Below are 14,351 nucleotides of genomic sequence, written 5' to 3' on the forward strand. Positions count from 1 at the left end.
TTAAACACACAAGGTGATGAAGAGGCTCATCCTTACCTGAAGCTCCATCACCACATAGTTGAAGCGGTCATTGCGGCCGCATCCAACAAAGCGACACACGTGTTCTTTACCTGGACGATACAATAGAACATAGCATCCTTTATAACATAGTATAACCACGGGATACCTATGTTAAAGGTCCAATGCAGCCGTTTTTATCTCAAAATCAAATCATTTCTGGGTAACAATTAATTACTTTACTGTGAATGTTTTCAATTAAAATGGCCAAAAAGAAACAAAAATAGCTTCTTAGCAAAGATAAATTTCTCAAGCAAGAATTTTGCAAGGACTGTTTAGAAGTGGTCTCAGTGGAAGGGAAAAACTGAAAACGATCTGTTATTGTCAGAGGAACTCTCTTGGAACTCTTTCATATTGGTCTATTAATTAACTGAGGGCACAAGTCAGTCCAAAAACTACATCCCACCAAAAAAGGCTGAAATTACAGGCAGTCTTTTCAAACAGCTCTTACACCAAAAGAGCATTATCATCATTTACAAAATATCACGGTGTTATTCCAACCTCATCGTGTGGAAATATATGTTGCTTGAGAAATTTCTCTTTGCTAAGAAGCTATTTTTGTTTCTTTTTGGCCATTTTAAATGTTGAGACATGTTGGGGGACGGGAGGAGACATGTTGGGGGACGGGAGGAGACATGTTGGGGGACGGGAGGAGACATGTTGGGGGACGGGAGGAGACATGTTGGGGGACGGGAGGAGACATGTTGGGGGACGGGAGGAGACATGTTGGGGGACGGGAGGAGACATGTTGGGGGACGTTAGGAGACATGTTGGGGGACGGGAGGAGACATGTTGGGGGAAGGGAGGAGACATGTTGGGGGACGGGAGGAGACATGTTGGGGGACGGGAGGAGACATGTTGGGGGACGGGAGGAGACATGTTGGGGGACGGGAGGAGACATGTTGGGGGACGGGAGGAGACATGTTGGGGGAAGGGAGGAGACACGTTGGGGGATGGGAGGAGACACGTTGGGGGATGGGAGGAGACACGTTGGGGGATGGGAGGAGACACTTTGGGGGATGGGAGGAGACACGTTGGGGGATGTGACGAGACACGTTGGGGGATGGGAGGAGACACGTTGGGGGATGGGAGGAGACACGTTGGGGGATGGGAGGAGACACGTTGGGGGATGGGAGGAGACATGTTGGGGGATGGGAGGAGGTATTGCAGGTATCAAAGTCAAAACTTTTATTTCCGCCTAACAACCTAGTAATTACGCCTCTGCCCTCTATCCAGACATAGCCCCACTCTGCCCTCTACCCCGACATAACCCCACTCTGCCCTCTACCCCGACATAGTCCAACTCTGCCCTCTACCCCGACATAGTCCAACTCTGCCCTCTACCCCGACATAGTCCCACTCTGCCCTCTACCCCGACATAGTCCCACTCTGCCCTCTACCCCGACATAGTCCCACTCTGCCCTCTACCCCGACATAGTCCCACTCTGCCCTCTACCCCGACATAGTCCCACTCTGCCCTCTACCCCGACATAGTCCCACTCTGCCCTCTACCCCGACATAGTCCCACTCTGCCCTCTACCCCGACATAGTCCCACTCTGCCCTCTACCCCGGCATAGTCCCACTCTGCCCTCTACCCCAACATAGTCCCACTCTGCCCTCTACCCCGACATAGTCCCACTCTGCCCTCTACCCCAACATAGTCCCACTCTGCCCTCTACCCCTTACATTTAGTTTAGGGTAGGAGGGTTGTGGTTTAGTTTAGGGTAGGGTAGGACGGTTGTGGTTGAGTTTAGGGTAGATGGGTTGTGGTTGAGTTTAGAGGAGGCTTGGGGTTGAGTTTAGGGTAGGAGGCTTGTGGTTTAGTTTCGGGTAGGAGGGTTGTGGTTGAGTTTAGGGCAGGTGGTTGATGGTTGAGTTTAGGGCAGGTGGTTGATGGTTGAGTTTAGGGGGCAGAAGTCAGAGGGAAGGTTAAGTACATGTAATTGGGGTTTACCCTGGAGTTTCTTGAGGACAGCCACCTCCATCTTGAGGACCTGTTTAGGCTGCTGTGCCGACTCCGCCTTCAGAGCAACACTGGCCCTGGTCAGCAGGTCCAACGCCTCGTAGATCTCCCCAAAGCCACCGCCGCCGATCTTCTTTGTCTATACACACATCCCAAGGCAAAGTGGAATGTCATAATGTGAAAACATAGGTTAGTAGATTATTTTCTTTTTCAATCCTCCCACCATCCAACCTTTCTTCCCCATTCCTATTTACGTTTCTTCATCTCTAATCAGTATCCACACAGGAACACGAACAACACACACACACACACACACACACACACACACACACACACACACACTTTTGTGTGACACAAGCAGCTCAACTCAAAGAGATTAGCAGTGGCAGATGTACATAACATCAGCTCCTCCGTCAGTGCTAGGGTTGAATCATTTCCTGGTATCACTTTTCACCCGGGTAACCCAGTATTTCCCGCCAAAACTGGAAGTGTCATTCAGAAGCATTATAAAGCATATAAATGTGCCTGGATTTGATTGGAGCTTTGACCAGCATGACAATTCAAACATGATGCTACCTGAGCCTGATGAGACATATATTAACCACATTTAATGAGCCCCACATTAACCACATTTAATGAGCCCTACATTAACCACATTTAATGAGCCCTACATTAACCACATTTAATGAGCCCTACATTAACCACACTTAATGAGCCCTACATTAACCACATTTAATGAGCCCTACATTACCCTCATTAGAGCCCTACATTAACCACATTTAATGAGCCCTACATTAACCCCATTTAATGAGCCCAAGCCCAAAAAAGCCCAAATGATTGTGCCGTTATCCAATACATACATGATATATAGGCAGTGGTGGAAAAAGTAGCCAATTGTCAAACTTGAGTAAAAGTATAGATACCGTAATATAAAGTTACTCAAGTAAAAATGAAAGTTTCGACTCTGACAATCACCATATTCTTATTTGAAGACTCAACAGCCTTGGTTTCTCTAATGACTGCCTCGCCTGGTTCACTAACTACTTCTCAGATAGAGTTCAGTGGGTCGAATCGGAGGGCCTGTTGTCCGGACCTGTGGCAGTCTCTATGGGGGTGCCACAGGGTTCAATTCTCGGGCCGACTCTTTTCTCTGTATATATCAATGATGTCGCTCTTGCTGCGGGTGATTCTTTGATCCACCTCCACACAGATGACACCATTCTGTAATACATCTGGCCCTTCTTTGGACACTGTGTTAACAAACCTCCAAACGAGCTTCAACGCCATACAACACTCCTTCTGAGGCCTCAAACTGCTCTTAAATGCTAGTAAAACGAAATGCATGCTCTTCAACCGATAGCTGCCCGCACCCGCTCGCCCGACTAGCATCACTACTCTGGATGGTTCTGACTTAGAATATGTGGACTAGAGGTCGACCGATTAATCGGAATGGCCGATTAATTAGGGCCAAATTCAAGTTTTCATAACAATCGGAAATCGGTATTTTTGGGCGCTGATTTTGCCGATTCTTTTTATTTATTTATTTTTTATACACCTTTATTTCATCTTTATTTAACTAGGCAAGTCAGTTAATAACACATTCTTATTTTCAATGACGGCCTAGGACCGAGGCAGAACGACAGATTTTTAACTTGTCAGCTTGGGGGATCCAATCTTGCAACCTTACAGTTAACTAGTCCAACGCTCTAACCACCTGCCTCACGAGGAGCCTGTCTGTTACGCGAATGCAGTAAGCCAAGGTATGTTGCTAGCTAGCATTAAACTTGTTTATAAAAAACAATCAATCAACGACTGTCGTTGCTCCAATGTGTACTTAACCATAAACATCAATACCTTTCTTAAAATCAATACACAAGTATATATTTTTAAACCTGCATATTTAGCTAAAAGAAATCCAGGTTAGCAGGTAAAATTTTCTAAGGGGAAATTGTGTCACTTCTCTTGCGTTCATTGCAAGCAGAGTCATGCTATATGCAACAGTTTGGGCCGCCTGGCTCATTGCGAACTAATTTGCCAGAATTTTACGTAATTATGACATAACATTGAAGGTTGTGCAATGTAACAGGAATATTTAGACTCATGGATGCCACCCGTTAGATAAAATACGGAACGGAATAAACGTTTTGTTTTCGAGGTGATAGTTTCCGGATTTGACCTAAGGCTCGTATTTCTGTGTGTTTATTATAGTTAAGTCTATGATTTGATATTTGATAGAGCAGTCTGACTGAGGCGTGGTAGGCAGCAGCAGGCTCGTAATAGTCAAAGGTATATGGTTTAGAGAGAAATAGTTGACGCGTTATAATTCCTGTAATAACTTGCGTCTGAACTTGAAAGGGGTTCCTTCGTTATTTTACCGATCATGTCTTCCATAGAGAATGTCTTGATCTACTTCAAATAAGGTCTGTGTTTCGTTCAGGCTTAAACCGCCTCTGTTCATGTCTTCCATAGATAATGTCTTGATCTACTTCAAATAAGGTCTGTGTTTCGTGCAGGCTTAAACCGCCTCTGTTCATGTCTTCCATAGATAATGTCTTGATCTACTTCAAATAAGGTCTGTGTTTCGTTCAGGCTTAAACCGCCTCTGTTCATGTCTTCCATAGAGAATGTCTTGATCTACTTAAAATAAGGTCTGTGTTTCGTGCAGGTTAGGGTGCAGGTTAGGGTGCAGGTTAGGGTGCAGGTTAGAATGCAGGTTAGGGTGCAGGCTTAAACCACCTCTGCGTTTTGATACCCATGTAAATCTCACTAGGATAAGGTAACGTTTTTCTAAATATTTTCATAAATCCACTCTAAAAATTTTTTAATCTTCACTTATATTTAGCCAATATTGATCAGAGTAACCTTGTCCTATGGATATCTACACAGTTATACAATTGGCAAGGTGGTGTAAGCCTACATGAAACACAGACCTTATTTTAAGTGAATCTAAAAATATCCTATGGAATAAATGAATGAAGGAACCGGTTTTCAGATTTTGCTAGAAGGTGTCATGGGAATTATGACTCTCACTTTGGTAGTCAATTCTTACCATGCCCATTATTAAAATAGGATTTCCTGCATATAGAAATTACAGTTTTTGTTTTCAACATTCATCACAGGTAGCTTAAACTCTATTTTTATTCAAACAGTTGAGAGTATTTGTCTCCTAAGCAGACTCTACAGTATCATTGTCACTTCAGAGCTGTGTGTGTGTTTTACAGATGGCAGAGAAAAGCAGAGCACCAGTGTGGGACTATTACATGGAATAGTCCCACACTGGTAGCACGCGCTCCAGCAGGTATATTTCACTGGTCATCCATCCCCAAAGCCAACACCTCCTTTGGCTGCCTTTCCTTCCAGTTCTCTGCTGCCAATGACTGGAACGAATTGCAAGGTGTCTTATTTGTGATAAAGATGTAAGCATGGGGTCAGCAACGGCTAAATTAAAAAATACCACCAACCTGTGAAATCACCTTAAGAACACCCATCCAAAAGCCCATAATATGTATTATATTCAGTTAAAATCAAAGTGTTCATTGTTCATTCAGTATTGTTGCAATTGTCATTATTACAAAAATGTGTGTGTATATACACACACACACATTTTAAAAATCGGCCGATTAATCGGTATCGGCTTTTTTTGTCCCCCAATAATCGGTATCGGCGTTGAAAAATCATAATCGGTCGACCTCTAATGTGGACAACTATAAATACCTAGGTGTCTGGCTAGACTGTAAACTCTCTCTTTGTTTTTCTGCTCGTTTGCACACCAGTATTTCTACTTGCACATCCTCATCTGTATATCACTCCAGTGTAAATTGCTAAATTGTAATTACTTTGCTGCTATTGGCCTATTTATTGCCTTACCTCCTTACTTAATTTTGCACACACTGTATACAGATTTTTCTATTGTGTTAGACTGTATGTTTGTTTATTCCATGTGTAACTCTGTGTTGTTTGTGTCGCACTGCTTTGCTTTATCTTGACCAGGTCGTAGTTGTAAATGAGAACTTGTTCTCAACTGGCCTACCTGGTTAAATAAAGGTGAAATTAAAAATAAATTAAAAAAGATATATAAATATTTTATTATAATTTACTATACACAGGAAGTGTAGACATGGTGCTGCCCTACTCCTCCCAGTCCCAGTCAAAGTCTCAGTCCCAGTAGAGGTCCCATTCCAAGTCCCAGTCTCAGTAGAGGTCACAGTCCCAGCCCAGTAGGTCCCAGTCCAAGTAGAGGTTCCTGTCCTAGTGGCGGTCACAGTCCCAGTCCCAGTAGAGGTCACAGTCCCAGTAGAGGTCACAGTCCCAGTCGAGGTCACAGTCCCAGTCGAGGTCACAGTCCTAGTAGAGGTCACAGTCCCCGTAGAGGTCACAGTCCCAGTAGGTTTCAGTCCCAGTCCCAGTAGGTTTCAGTCCCAGTAGAGGTCACAGTCCCAGTAGAGGTCACAGTCCCAGTAGGTTTCAGTCCCAGTCCCAGTAGGTTTCAGTCCCAGTCCCAGTAGAGGTCACAGTCACAGGAAAGGTCCCAGTCCCAGGAGAGGTCTCAGTCCCAGCTACACTAACCTCACATGGCACCCTGTCCCTGGTAGCTCTGGCCGGGGGACACGGGCACACACACACACCACAGCATGGTAGAGAGGAGCAGCCAGGGGGATAGCGCTGGGAATAGCACACTGAGTGGCTACAAATAGCTTCTCTCGCTTTATTAAGTTCCAGTCCACTTGGTGGCAAGGAGCTGCATGTGCACTGCACACGTGGAGCTGACCCCAACCTGTCCAGGTCAGCAGGTGAGATGGACAAGACAAAGACATGGGGGAGAGTGGAGCCAATTCATTGAGAACAAATACAGCTTTGTTGTGATGAATTGGTGCTTGCTGAGGGGGTACAAACATGGCATAACAGAATGGTGACACACTCACTCACTCACTCACACAGTGGTGTAAAGTACTTAAGTAAAAATACTTTAAAGTACTACTTAAGTACTTTTTTTGCAGTTTCTGTACTTTACTTTACTATTTATATTTTTGACAACTTTTACTTCACTACATTCCTCAATAAAATAATGTACTTTTTACTCCATACATTTTCCCTGACACCCAACAGTACTCTTTACATTTTGAATGCTCAGCAGGACAGGATGAAGGTCCAATTCACACACGTATCAAGAGAACACCCCATGTCATCTACTGCCTCTGATCTGGAGGACTCACTAAACACAAATCTTTAGTTTGTAAATTATGTCTGAGTGTTGGAGTGTGCCCTTGGCTATCCGTAAATAAATAACAATAAGAACATTGTGCCTGCTGGTTGGCTTAATATAAGGAATTTGAAATAATTCATACTTTTACTTTTGATACATATGTATATTTTAGCAGTTACATTTACTTTTGATACCTAAGTATATTTAAAACCAAATACTTTTAGAGTTTTACTCAACTAGTATTTTACTGGGTGACTTTCACTTTTACTTGAGTCCATTTCTATTAAGGTCTCTTTACTTTTCCTCAAGTTTGACAATTGGTTACTTTTTCCACACACTAACACACACGCGCGGGCACACACACACACACACACACACACACACACGTACCACTTTCCATCGTTCCTTGACCAGGACAAGCACAGTGAGGATGTCAGCTTGGTCCATCGCTGCAGCACTCATCCCGCCTGCGGTGGACTGCTGCTCACTGTGGGTCTTCCTCTGCTACCACTCCTGCTAACTACCACCAGCCGTATTAGATTGGGTCGGGCATCAGGTTCCTGTAGAGACCTAAACAACAGGCCCGGGAGAGAGGCAGAACACACATAAGACCACCACCGCCAACACAATACACTGTGGTCTGTTGAATATAATAATGAATATAATGAACTCTAGTTAATGAAGTATCTGTAAGTATCTCTGGATAAGAGTGTCAGCTAAATGATTCAAAGGTAAATGTAAACTGTATGGAAAGTTCCAAACCTTTAGACATAGCTTTGACTGAGGCTCCCTCAACACAGAACTAACATCAAATCAAATGTATTTGTCACATGGGCCGAATACAACAGGTACATCTGTTGTTGACTTAAAGTACTATATACACAGGGTTAAAGCTAAAATAATCCCATGACTGAAACTTAAGTCGATCTGATTGATTGTCTGGGGCCAAGTTAACCTCCTCTTTCATGTCAGAAAGTCCTGACCATCATGCTTTTAGGGAAATAGGATTATATTGTACATGTATTAAACTGCGAGTTTGATCAATTCCAGTCTCCTTGCTTAGAGGGTACGGTGTCCTCCCCAGGGTAATTTTTATGTAGAAAAACTGAAATGCTCAATTTAACCTCTTAAATGTAAAGTCCCCATATTTGGGGATCCTATTAGATTTTTTTATTCAATTCAGTCTGGTATGAGAACGGTAGCCCCTATCTGCAAAAGCATGGGAAAAAAGCAACCTTCCGGTTGCTAGTCCAACACTCTAACCACTAGGCTACCCTGCCGCCCCAAATGCCCGAAGGTACCACGTTCATCTGTACAAACAATAGTACGCAAGTATAAACACCATGGGACCACACAGCTGTCATACCGCTCAGAAATGGAGACACGTTCTGTCTCCTAGAGATGAACGTGCTTTGGTGCGAAAAATACAAATCAATCCCAGAACAGCAAAGGACCTTGTGAAGATGCTGGAGGAAACAAGTACAAAAGTACTTGTGATGAAAGAAGTAAAGGCTGAAATAAATAATTCTCTCTACTATTATTCTGACATTTGACATTTTTTAAATAAAGTGGTGATCCTAACTGACCTAAGACAGGGACTTTTTACTCTGATTAAATGTCAGAAATTGTGTAAAACTTTAAATGTTTAAATGTATTTGGCTAAGGTGTATGTAAACTTCAGACTTCAACTGTAGCTACATGGGGGGGGGGGGGGGGGGGTATCAAATGAATCCTTAGGTTGGTAGGAACAAATCTAGCCTATTGCCATGTTATCTAATGATGTATGACTTAATGGCAACATTGAATGTCCACGGAGTGACTATATCTTTGCGCATCACAAATATGACGTTGCCAGCTTGGCATCCATTACACAGGGGATTGGTTACTATGGCACCTTGACAGTACTGTAGCCAATGAGATAAGCTTTCCAGGGATATGCACTTGACCCGGGTGGGACAAAGCAAGGCCTAGAACCTTTTATGTGTAATGTGAACTACTACTACCTGGCTCAGAGACGGAACGCACCGAGCACGCTACATTACATTGTAAACACATTTCATCGCTTTAATTTCATCGCTTTAGCATAAAAGACGGCTTCTCAAGGGATGAAAAAAGGTAAAACTAAGAATATCGAACAGGAAGCTAAAAAAAAGGCAGCTATGAATAGAAGCTTTGAACAAAATACTGGTCCAAATCGCTCGGCCAACAAAGGATTGGATCCACTTTATTTTCATGACTTTATATAGCTAATTTACTATATGTATTTCCTTGTCTGTTTTTTGTGCTTTGGATTTAGTGTACGTAGGCCTATGTAACAAGTAATTTCAATGTTATAGAATAACAAAGTAGTTATTGTCTGTTTCATATTAGTTCTAAGTTTCATACTTGTAACTTTAGAAAGGCCACTAAACTCTCATGGTAATTGGAGAGGCCACTAAACTCTCATGGTCATTGGAGAGGCCACTAAACTCTCATGGTCATTGGAGAGGCCACTAAACTCTCATGGCCATTGGAGAGGCCACTAAACTCTCATGGTCATTGGAGAGGCCACTAAACTCTCATGGCCATTGGAGAGGCCACTAAACTCTCATGGTCATTGGAGAGGCCACTAAACTCTCATGGTCATTGGAGAGGCCACTAAACTCTCATGGTCATTGGAGAGGCCACTAAACTCTCATGGCCATTGGAGAGGCCACTAAACTCTCATGGTCATTGGAGAGGCCACTAAACTCTCATGGTCATTGTTTATTTGTGGTCTTCACCTCTGCCTTTGTCTCCAAAGTGTTACTGTTTGCATTGTGTGTGTACTTCACACCTTCTATGTTCACTGTACAGATAAAGTTGAAGCTTGGTGTTTTTACTTTACAGTAATGTCGTTCTGTAAATGTAGTCAACTGTAATTCTGTGTGTCTTTATAACAATGTATCCCTTTATTTTATTCACAGAGTCGAGGATGCAGAGGATTTGGATGATGTTTGGGAGCCACCCCTCACCAGCAAGCGCCCTCGAACGGCCAAGGTCTTCACCCCCCACTGCTATGTCAATCACCCGTCTGATGGTTCTACATCCACTTTTCATTGGAAATGAATGTACTTTGTGTGTACCAAAACGCGATAAGGCTGTCGGTCTGATAGAGGCGTAAAACCATGCTTGAAACTCCTGTTGTAAAACTGCATTAGTAAATGGATGCCACACGCGCATTTGAAGGATCAGAGGAATAAACATGGTAGCAATGGAACACTTGGATTCAAAGGTCAAAACTGCTTTCTAAATTGTTTTCCAGCAATTGTATGAAGAATTGTTGTGCTTGTCAAAATACATGTTTCCCACCTATGGTTCTCGCAACTTGAATGCGCCTCGAGAGGAACATTCATCTTGCATAGGACACACAACAACAAGCCGACTAGGTAAATAGGTCAACTATTCTACTATAGTTTTAATAACAATATTACATGGCAAAAATAGTACCACTGGACAGTTCTATCCTGAGTGATAAATCACAGCCTTTGAATGACTTTGCCAGCGGCAACAATAAGCTCCTCACTGCTGTCTGAGTTGAGCGCTGCTGTGGTACGCATTATAGACTATTTAATTCCCTTCATCTGAACATCGGAGTGTCATCAACAATCATGCATGTCAGTTCAGTGCCCACATCGTAACAGAGAAAATAAAATATTTGGGAATATATTTTGTAAAACAGACATGCTTCTGTCTAGATTAGCCTATGTCATATCCAAACCCGTGTTGAGGATCGACACTGATCTCAAAAAAGACCTCTTCAGAATCCATATGACGGAAATCCTTCGCAGTGACGGAGAACATTAACCACTGGGTGTGCAGAAGGAATGTCAAGTAGCCTGTGGAGATGATAGCTAATGACAGTTGAGGCCTAGGCCTGTGGAGATGATAGCTAATGACAGTTGAGGCCTAGGCCTGTGGAGATGATAGCTAATGACAGTTGAGGCCTAGGCCTGTGGATATGATAGCTAATGACAGCTGAGGCCTAGGCCTGTGGAGATGATAGCTAATGACAGTTGAGGCCTAGGCCTGTGGAGATGATAGCTAATGACAGTTGAGGCCTAGGCCTGTGGAGATGATAGCTAATGACAGTTGAGGCCTAGGCCTGTAGAGATGATAGCTAAATGACAGTTGAGGCCTAGGCCTGTGGAGATGATAGCAAATGACAGCTGAGGCCTAGGCTTGTGGAGATGATAGCTAATGACAGCTGAGGCCTAAGCCTGTGGAGATGATAGCTAATGACAGCTGAGGCGTAGGCCTATGTGAGCCCTATGTGCCCCAGTTAAAAGTAGTGCACTATAAAGGGAATATTTAAATGTGCTGGAAGACTAGGCTGCATGTCACAGTAATAAAGCAGTCATGATGAGATGATAGGCCTACTTCCATTCCTATTAGTCTGAGCAGTCACACATCCACACACACAAACATGTGTCAAGTCAACACGGTAAATAGGAGTCATTAAACTAGGGGAAACACCTCCAATGTTTGCTAATCTAATTCATTAGTGGGTTAGAGCAGCCTCAGCCTGGTCTATTGGAGCAGAGACGTCCTCCTCTATGGGTGACTCAAATGGTGCCCTATTCCCTATGAGCCCTGGACAAAAATTGTGCACTATGTAGTAGAGGTCGACCGATTAATCGGCATGGACGATTCAAGTTTGTATAACAATCGATTACATTGCATTCCACGAGGAGACTGTGTGGCAGGCTGTGTGGCAGGCTGTTACGCGAGTGCAGCAAGGAGCCAAGGTAAGTTGCCAGCTAACATTAAACTTACCTTATAAAAAACAATCAATCTTAACATAATCACTAGTTAAATACACATGGTTGATGATATTACTAGTTTATCTAGCTTGTCCTGCATATAATCAATGTGGTGCCTGTGTTATGGTGAGTGAATGAGGACCCAAAAGCGAACTAACTTAAACAGAGCTTCTTTAATAACCAAACATAGGTAGGCTCAGATAGACCGGCAGATTCCGACAGGACAGGACAAGGTTACAGCAAACATGACGATAGTCTGGCTCAGGCATGAAACACAACAAACAAGAATCCGACAAGGACAGGAACAGAAACAGAGAGAGATATAGGGACCTAATCAGAGGGAAAAAGGGAACAGGTGGGAAACGGGGTGAATGGGTAGTTAGAGGAGACAAGGAACAGCTGGGGGAAAGCGGGGGAGAAAAGGTAACCTAACAACGACCAGCAGAGGGAGACAGGGTGAAGGGAAAGGACAGAGACAAGACACAACATGACAGTACATGACAGTACCCCCCCACTCACCGAGCGCCTCCTGGCGCACTCGAGGAGGAAACCTGGCGGCAACGGAGGAAATCCTCGATCAGCGCACGGTCCAGCACGTCCCGAGAGGGAACCCAACTCCTCTCCTCAGGACCGTACCCCTCCCAATCTACGAGGTACTGGTGACCACGGCCCCGAGGACGCATGTCCAAAATTCTACGGACCCTGTAGATGGGTGCGCCCTCGACAAGGATGGGGGGGGGGGGGGGGGGGAAGACGAGCGGGGGCGCGAAGGACGGGCTTGATGCAGGAGACATGGAAGACCGGGTGGACGCGACGAAGGTATCGCGGAAGAAGAAGTCGAACTGCGACAGGATTAATGACCCGAGAAATACGGAACGGACCAATGAACCGCGGGGTCAACTTGCGAGAAGCCGTCTTAAGGGGAAGGTTCTGAGTGGAGAGCCAAACTCTCTGACCGCGACAATATCTAGGACTCTTAGTTCTACGCTTATTAGCAGCCCTCACAGTCTGCGTCCTATAACGGCAAAGTGCAGACCTGACCCTCTTCCAGGTGCGCTCGCAACGTTGGACAAAAGCCTGAGCGGAGGGGACGCTGGACTCGGCGAACTGAGATGAGAACAGCGGAGGCTGGTACCCGAGGCTACTCTGAAAAGGAGATAGCCCGGTCGCAGACGAAGGAAGCGAGTTGTGGGCGTATTCTGCCCAGGGGAGCTGTTCTGACCAAGACGCAGGGTTACGAAAAGAAAGACTGCGTAAGATGCGACCAATAGTCTGATTGGCCCGTTCTGCTTGACCGTTAGACTGGGGGTGAAAGCCGGAAGAGAGACTGACGGAAGCCCCAATCAAACGGCAAAACTCCCTCCAAAATTGAGACGTGAATTGCGGACCTCTGTCCGAAACGACGTCTGACGGAAGGCCATGAATTCTGAAAACATTCTCGATGATGATTTGTGCCGTCTCTTTAGCAGAAGGAAGCTTAGCAAGGGGAATGAAATGAGCCGCCTTAGAGAACCTATCGACAACCGTAAGAATAACAGTCTTCCCCGCTGACGAAGGCAGTCCGGTGACAAAATCTAAGGCGATGTGAGACCACGGTCGAGAGGGAATAGGAAGCGGCCTGAGACGGCCGGCAGGAGGAGAGTTACCGGACTTAGTCTGCGCGCAGACCGAACAAGCAGCCACGAAACGACGCGTGTCATGCTCCCGGGTGGGCCACCAAAAACGCTGGCGAATGGAAGCAAGCGTACCCCGAACGCCAGGGTGGCCGGCTAACTTGGCAGAGTGAGCCCACTGAAGAACGGCCAGACGAGTAGGAACGGGAACGAAAAGAAGGTTCCTAGGACAAGCGCGCGGCGACGGAGTGTGAGTGAGCGCTTGTTTTACCTGCCTCTCAATTCCCCAGACAGTCAACCCGACAACACGCCCCTCAGGGAGAATCCCCTCGGGGTCAGTGGAGGCTACTGAAGAACTGAAGAGACGAGACAAAGCATCAGGCTTGGTGTTCTTAGAGCCCGGACGATAAGAAATCACGAACTCGAAACGAGCGAAAAACAGCGCCCAACGCGCCTGACGCGCATTAAGTCGTTTGGCAGAACGGATGTACTCAAGGTTCCTATGGTCAGTCCAAACGACAAAAGGAACGGTCGCCCCCTCCAACCACTGTCGCCATTCGCCTAGGGCTAACCGGATGGCGAGCAGTTCGCGGTTACCCACATCATAGTTACGTTCCGACGGCGACAGGCGATGAGAAAAATACGCGCATGGGTGGACCTTGTCGTCAGAGAGGGAGCGCTGAGAAAGGATGGCTCCCACGCCCACCTCTGACGCGTCAACCTCGACAACGAA

At 45.2% G+C, this 14,351-nt stretch overlaps 1 protein-coding gene across 1 annotated transcript in view; it reads right to left on the reverse strand.

Moving 5' to 3' along the window:
* The window catches only part of LOC139384106 (tau-tubulin kinase 2-like), a 44,655-nt gene that overhangs the window by 20,122 nt on the left and 10,182 nt on the right, over nt 1-14,351 (reverse strand). The window contains exons 2-4 of the mRNA XM_071128751.1: nt 7,615-7,794; nt 2,013-2,160; nt 37-110 (exon numbers count right to left, since the gene is read on the reverse strand). Coding sequence (XP_070984852.1) covers nt 37-110; nt 2,013-2,160; nt 7,615-7,686 — 294 coding nt within the window. The 5' untranslated portion in view covers nt 7,687-7,794. The remainder of the gene's footprint in view (nt 1-36; nt 111-2,012; nt 2,161-7,614; nt 7,795-14,351) is intronic.

This window comes from Oncorhynchus clarkii, chromosome 25 (genome assembly GCF_045791955.1).
Source record: "Oncorhynchus clarkii lewisi isolate Uvic-CL-2024 chromosome 25, UVic_Ocla_1.0, whole genome shotgun sequence".
Taxonomy (NCBI): domain Eukaryota; kingdom Metazoa; phylum Chordata; class Actinopteri; order Salmoniformes; family Salmonidae; genus Oncorhynchus; species Oncorhynchus clarkii.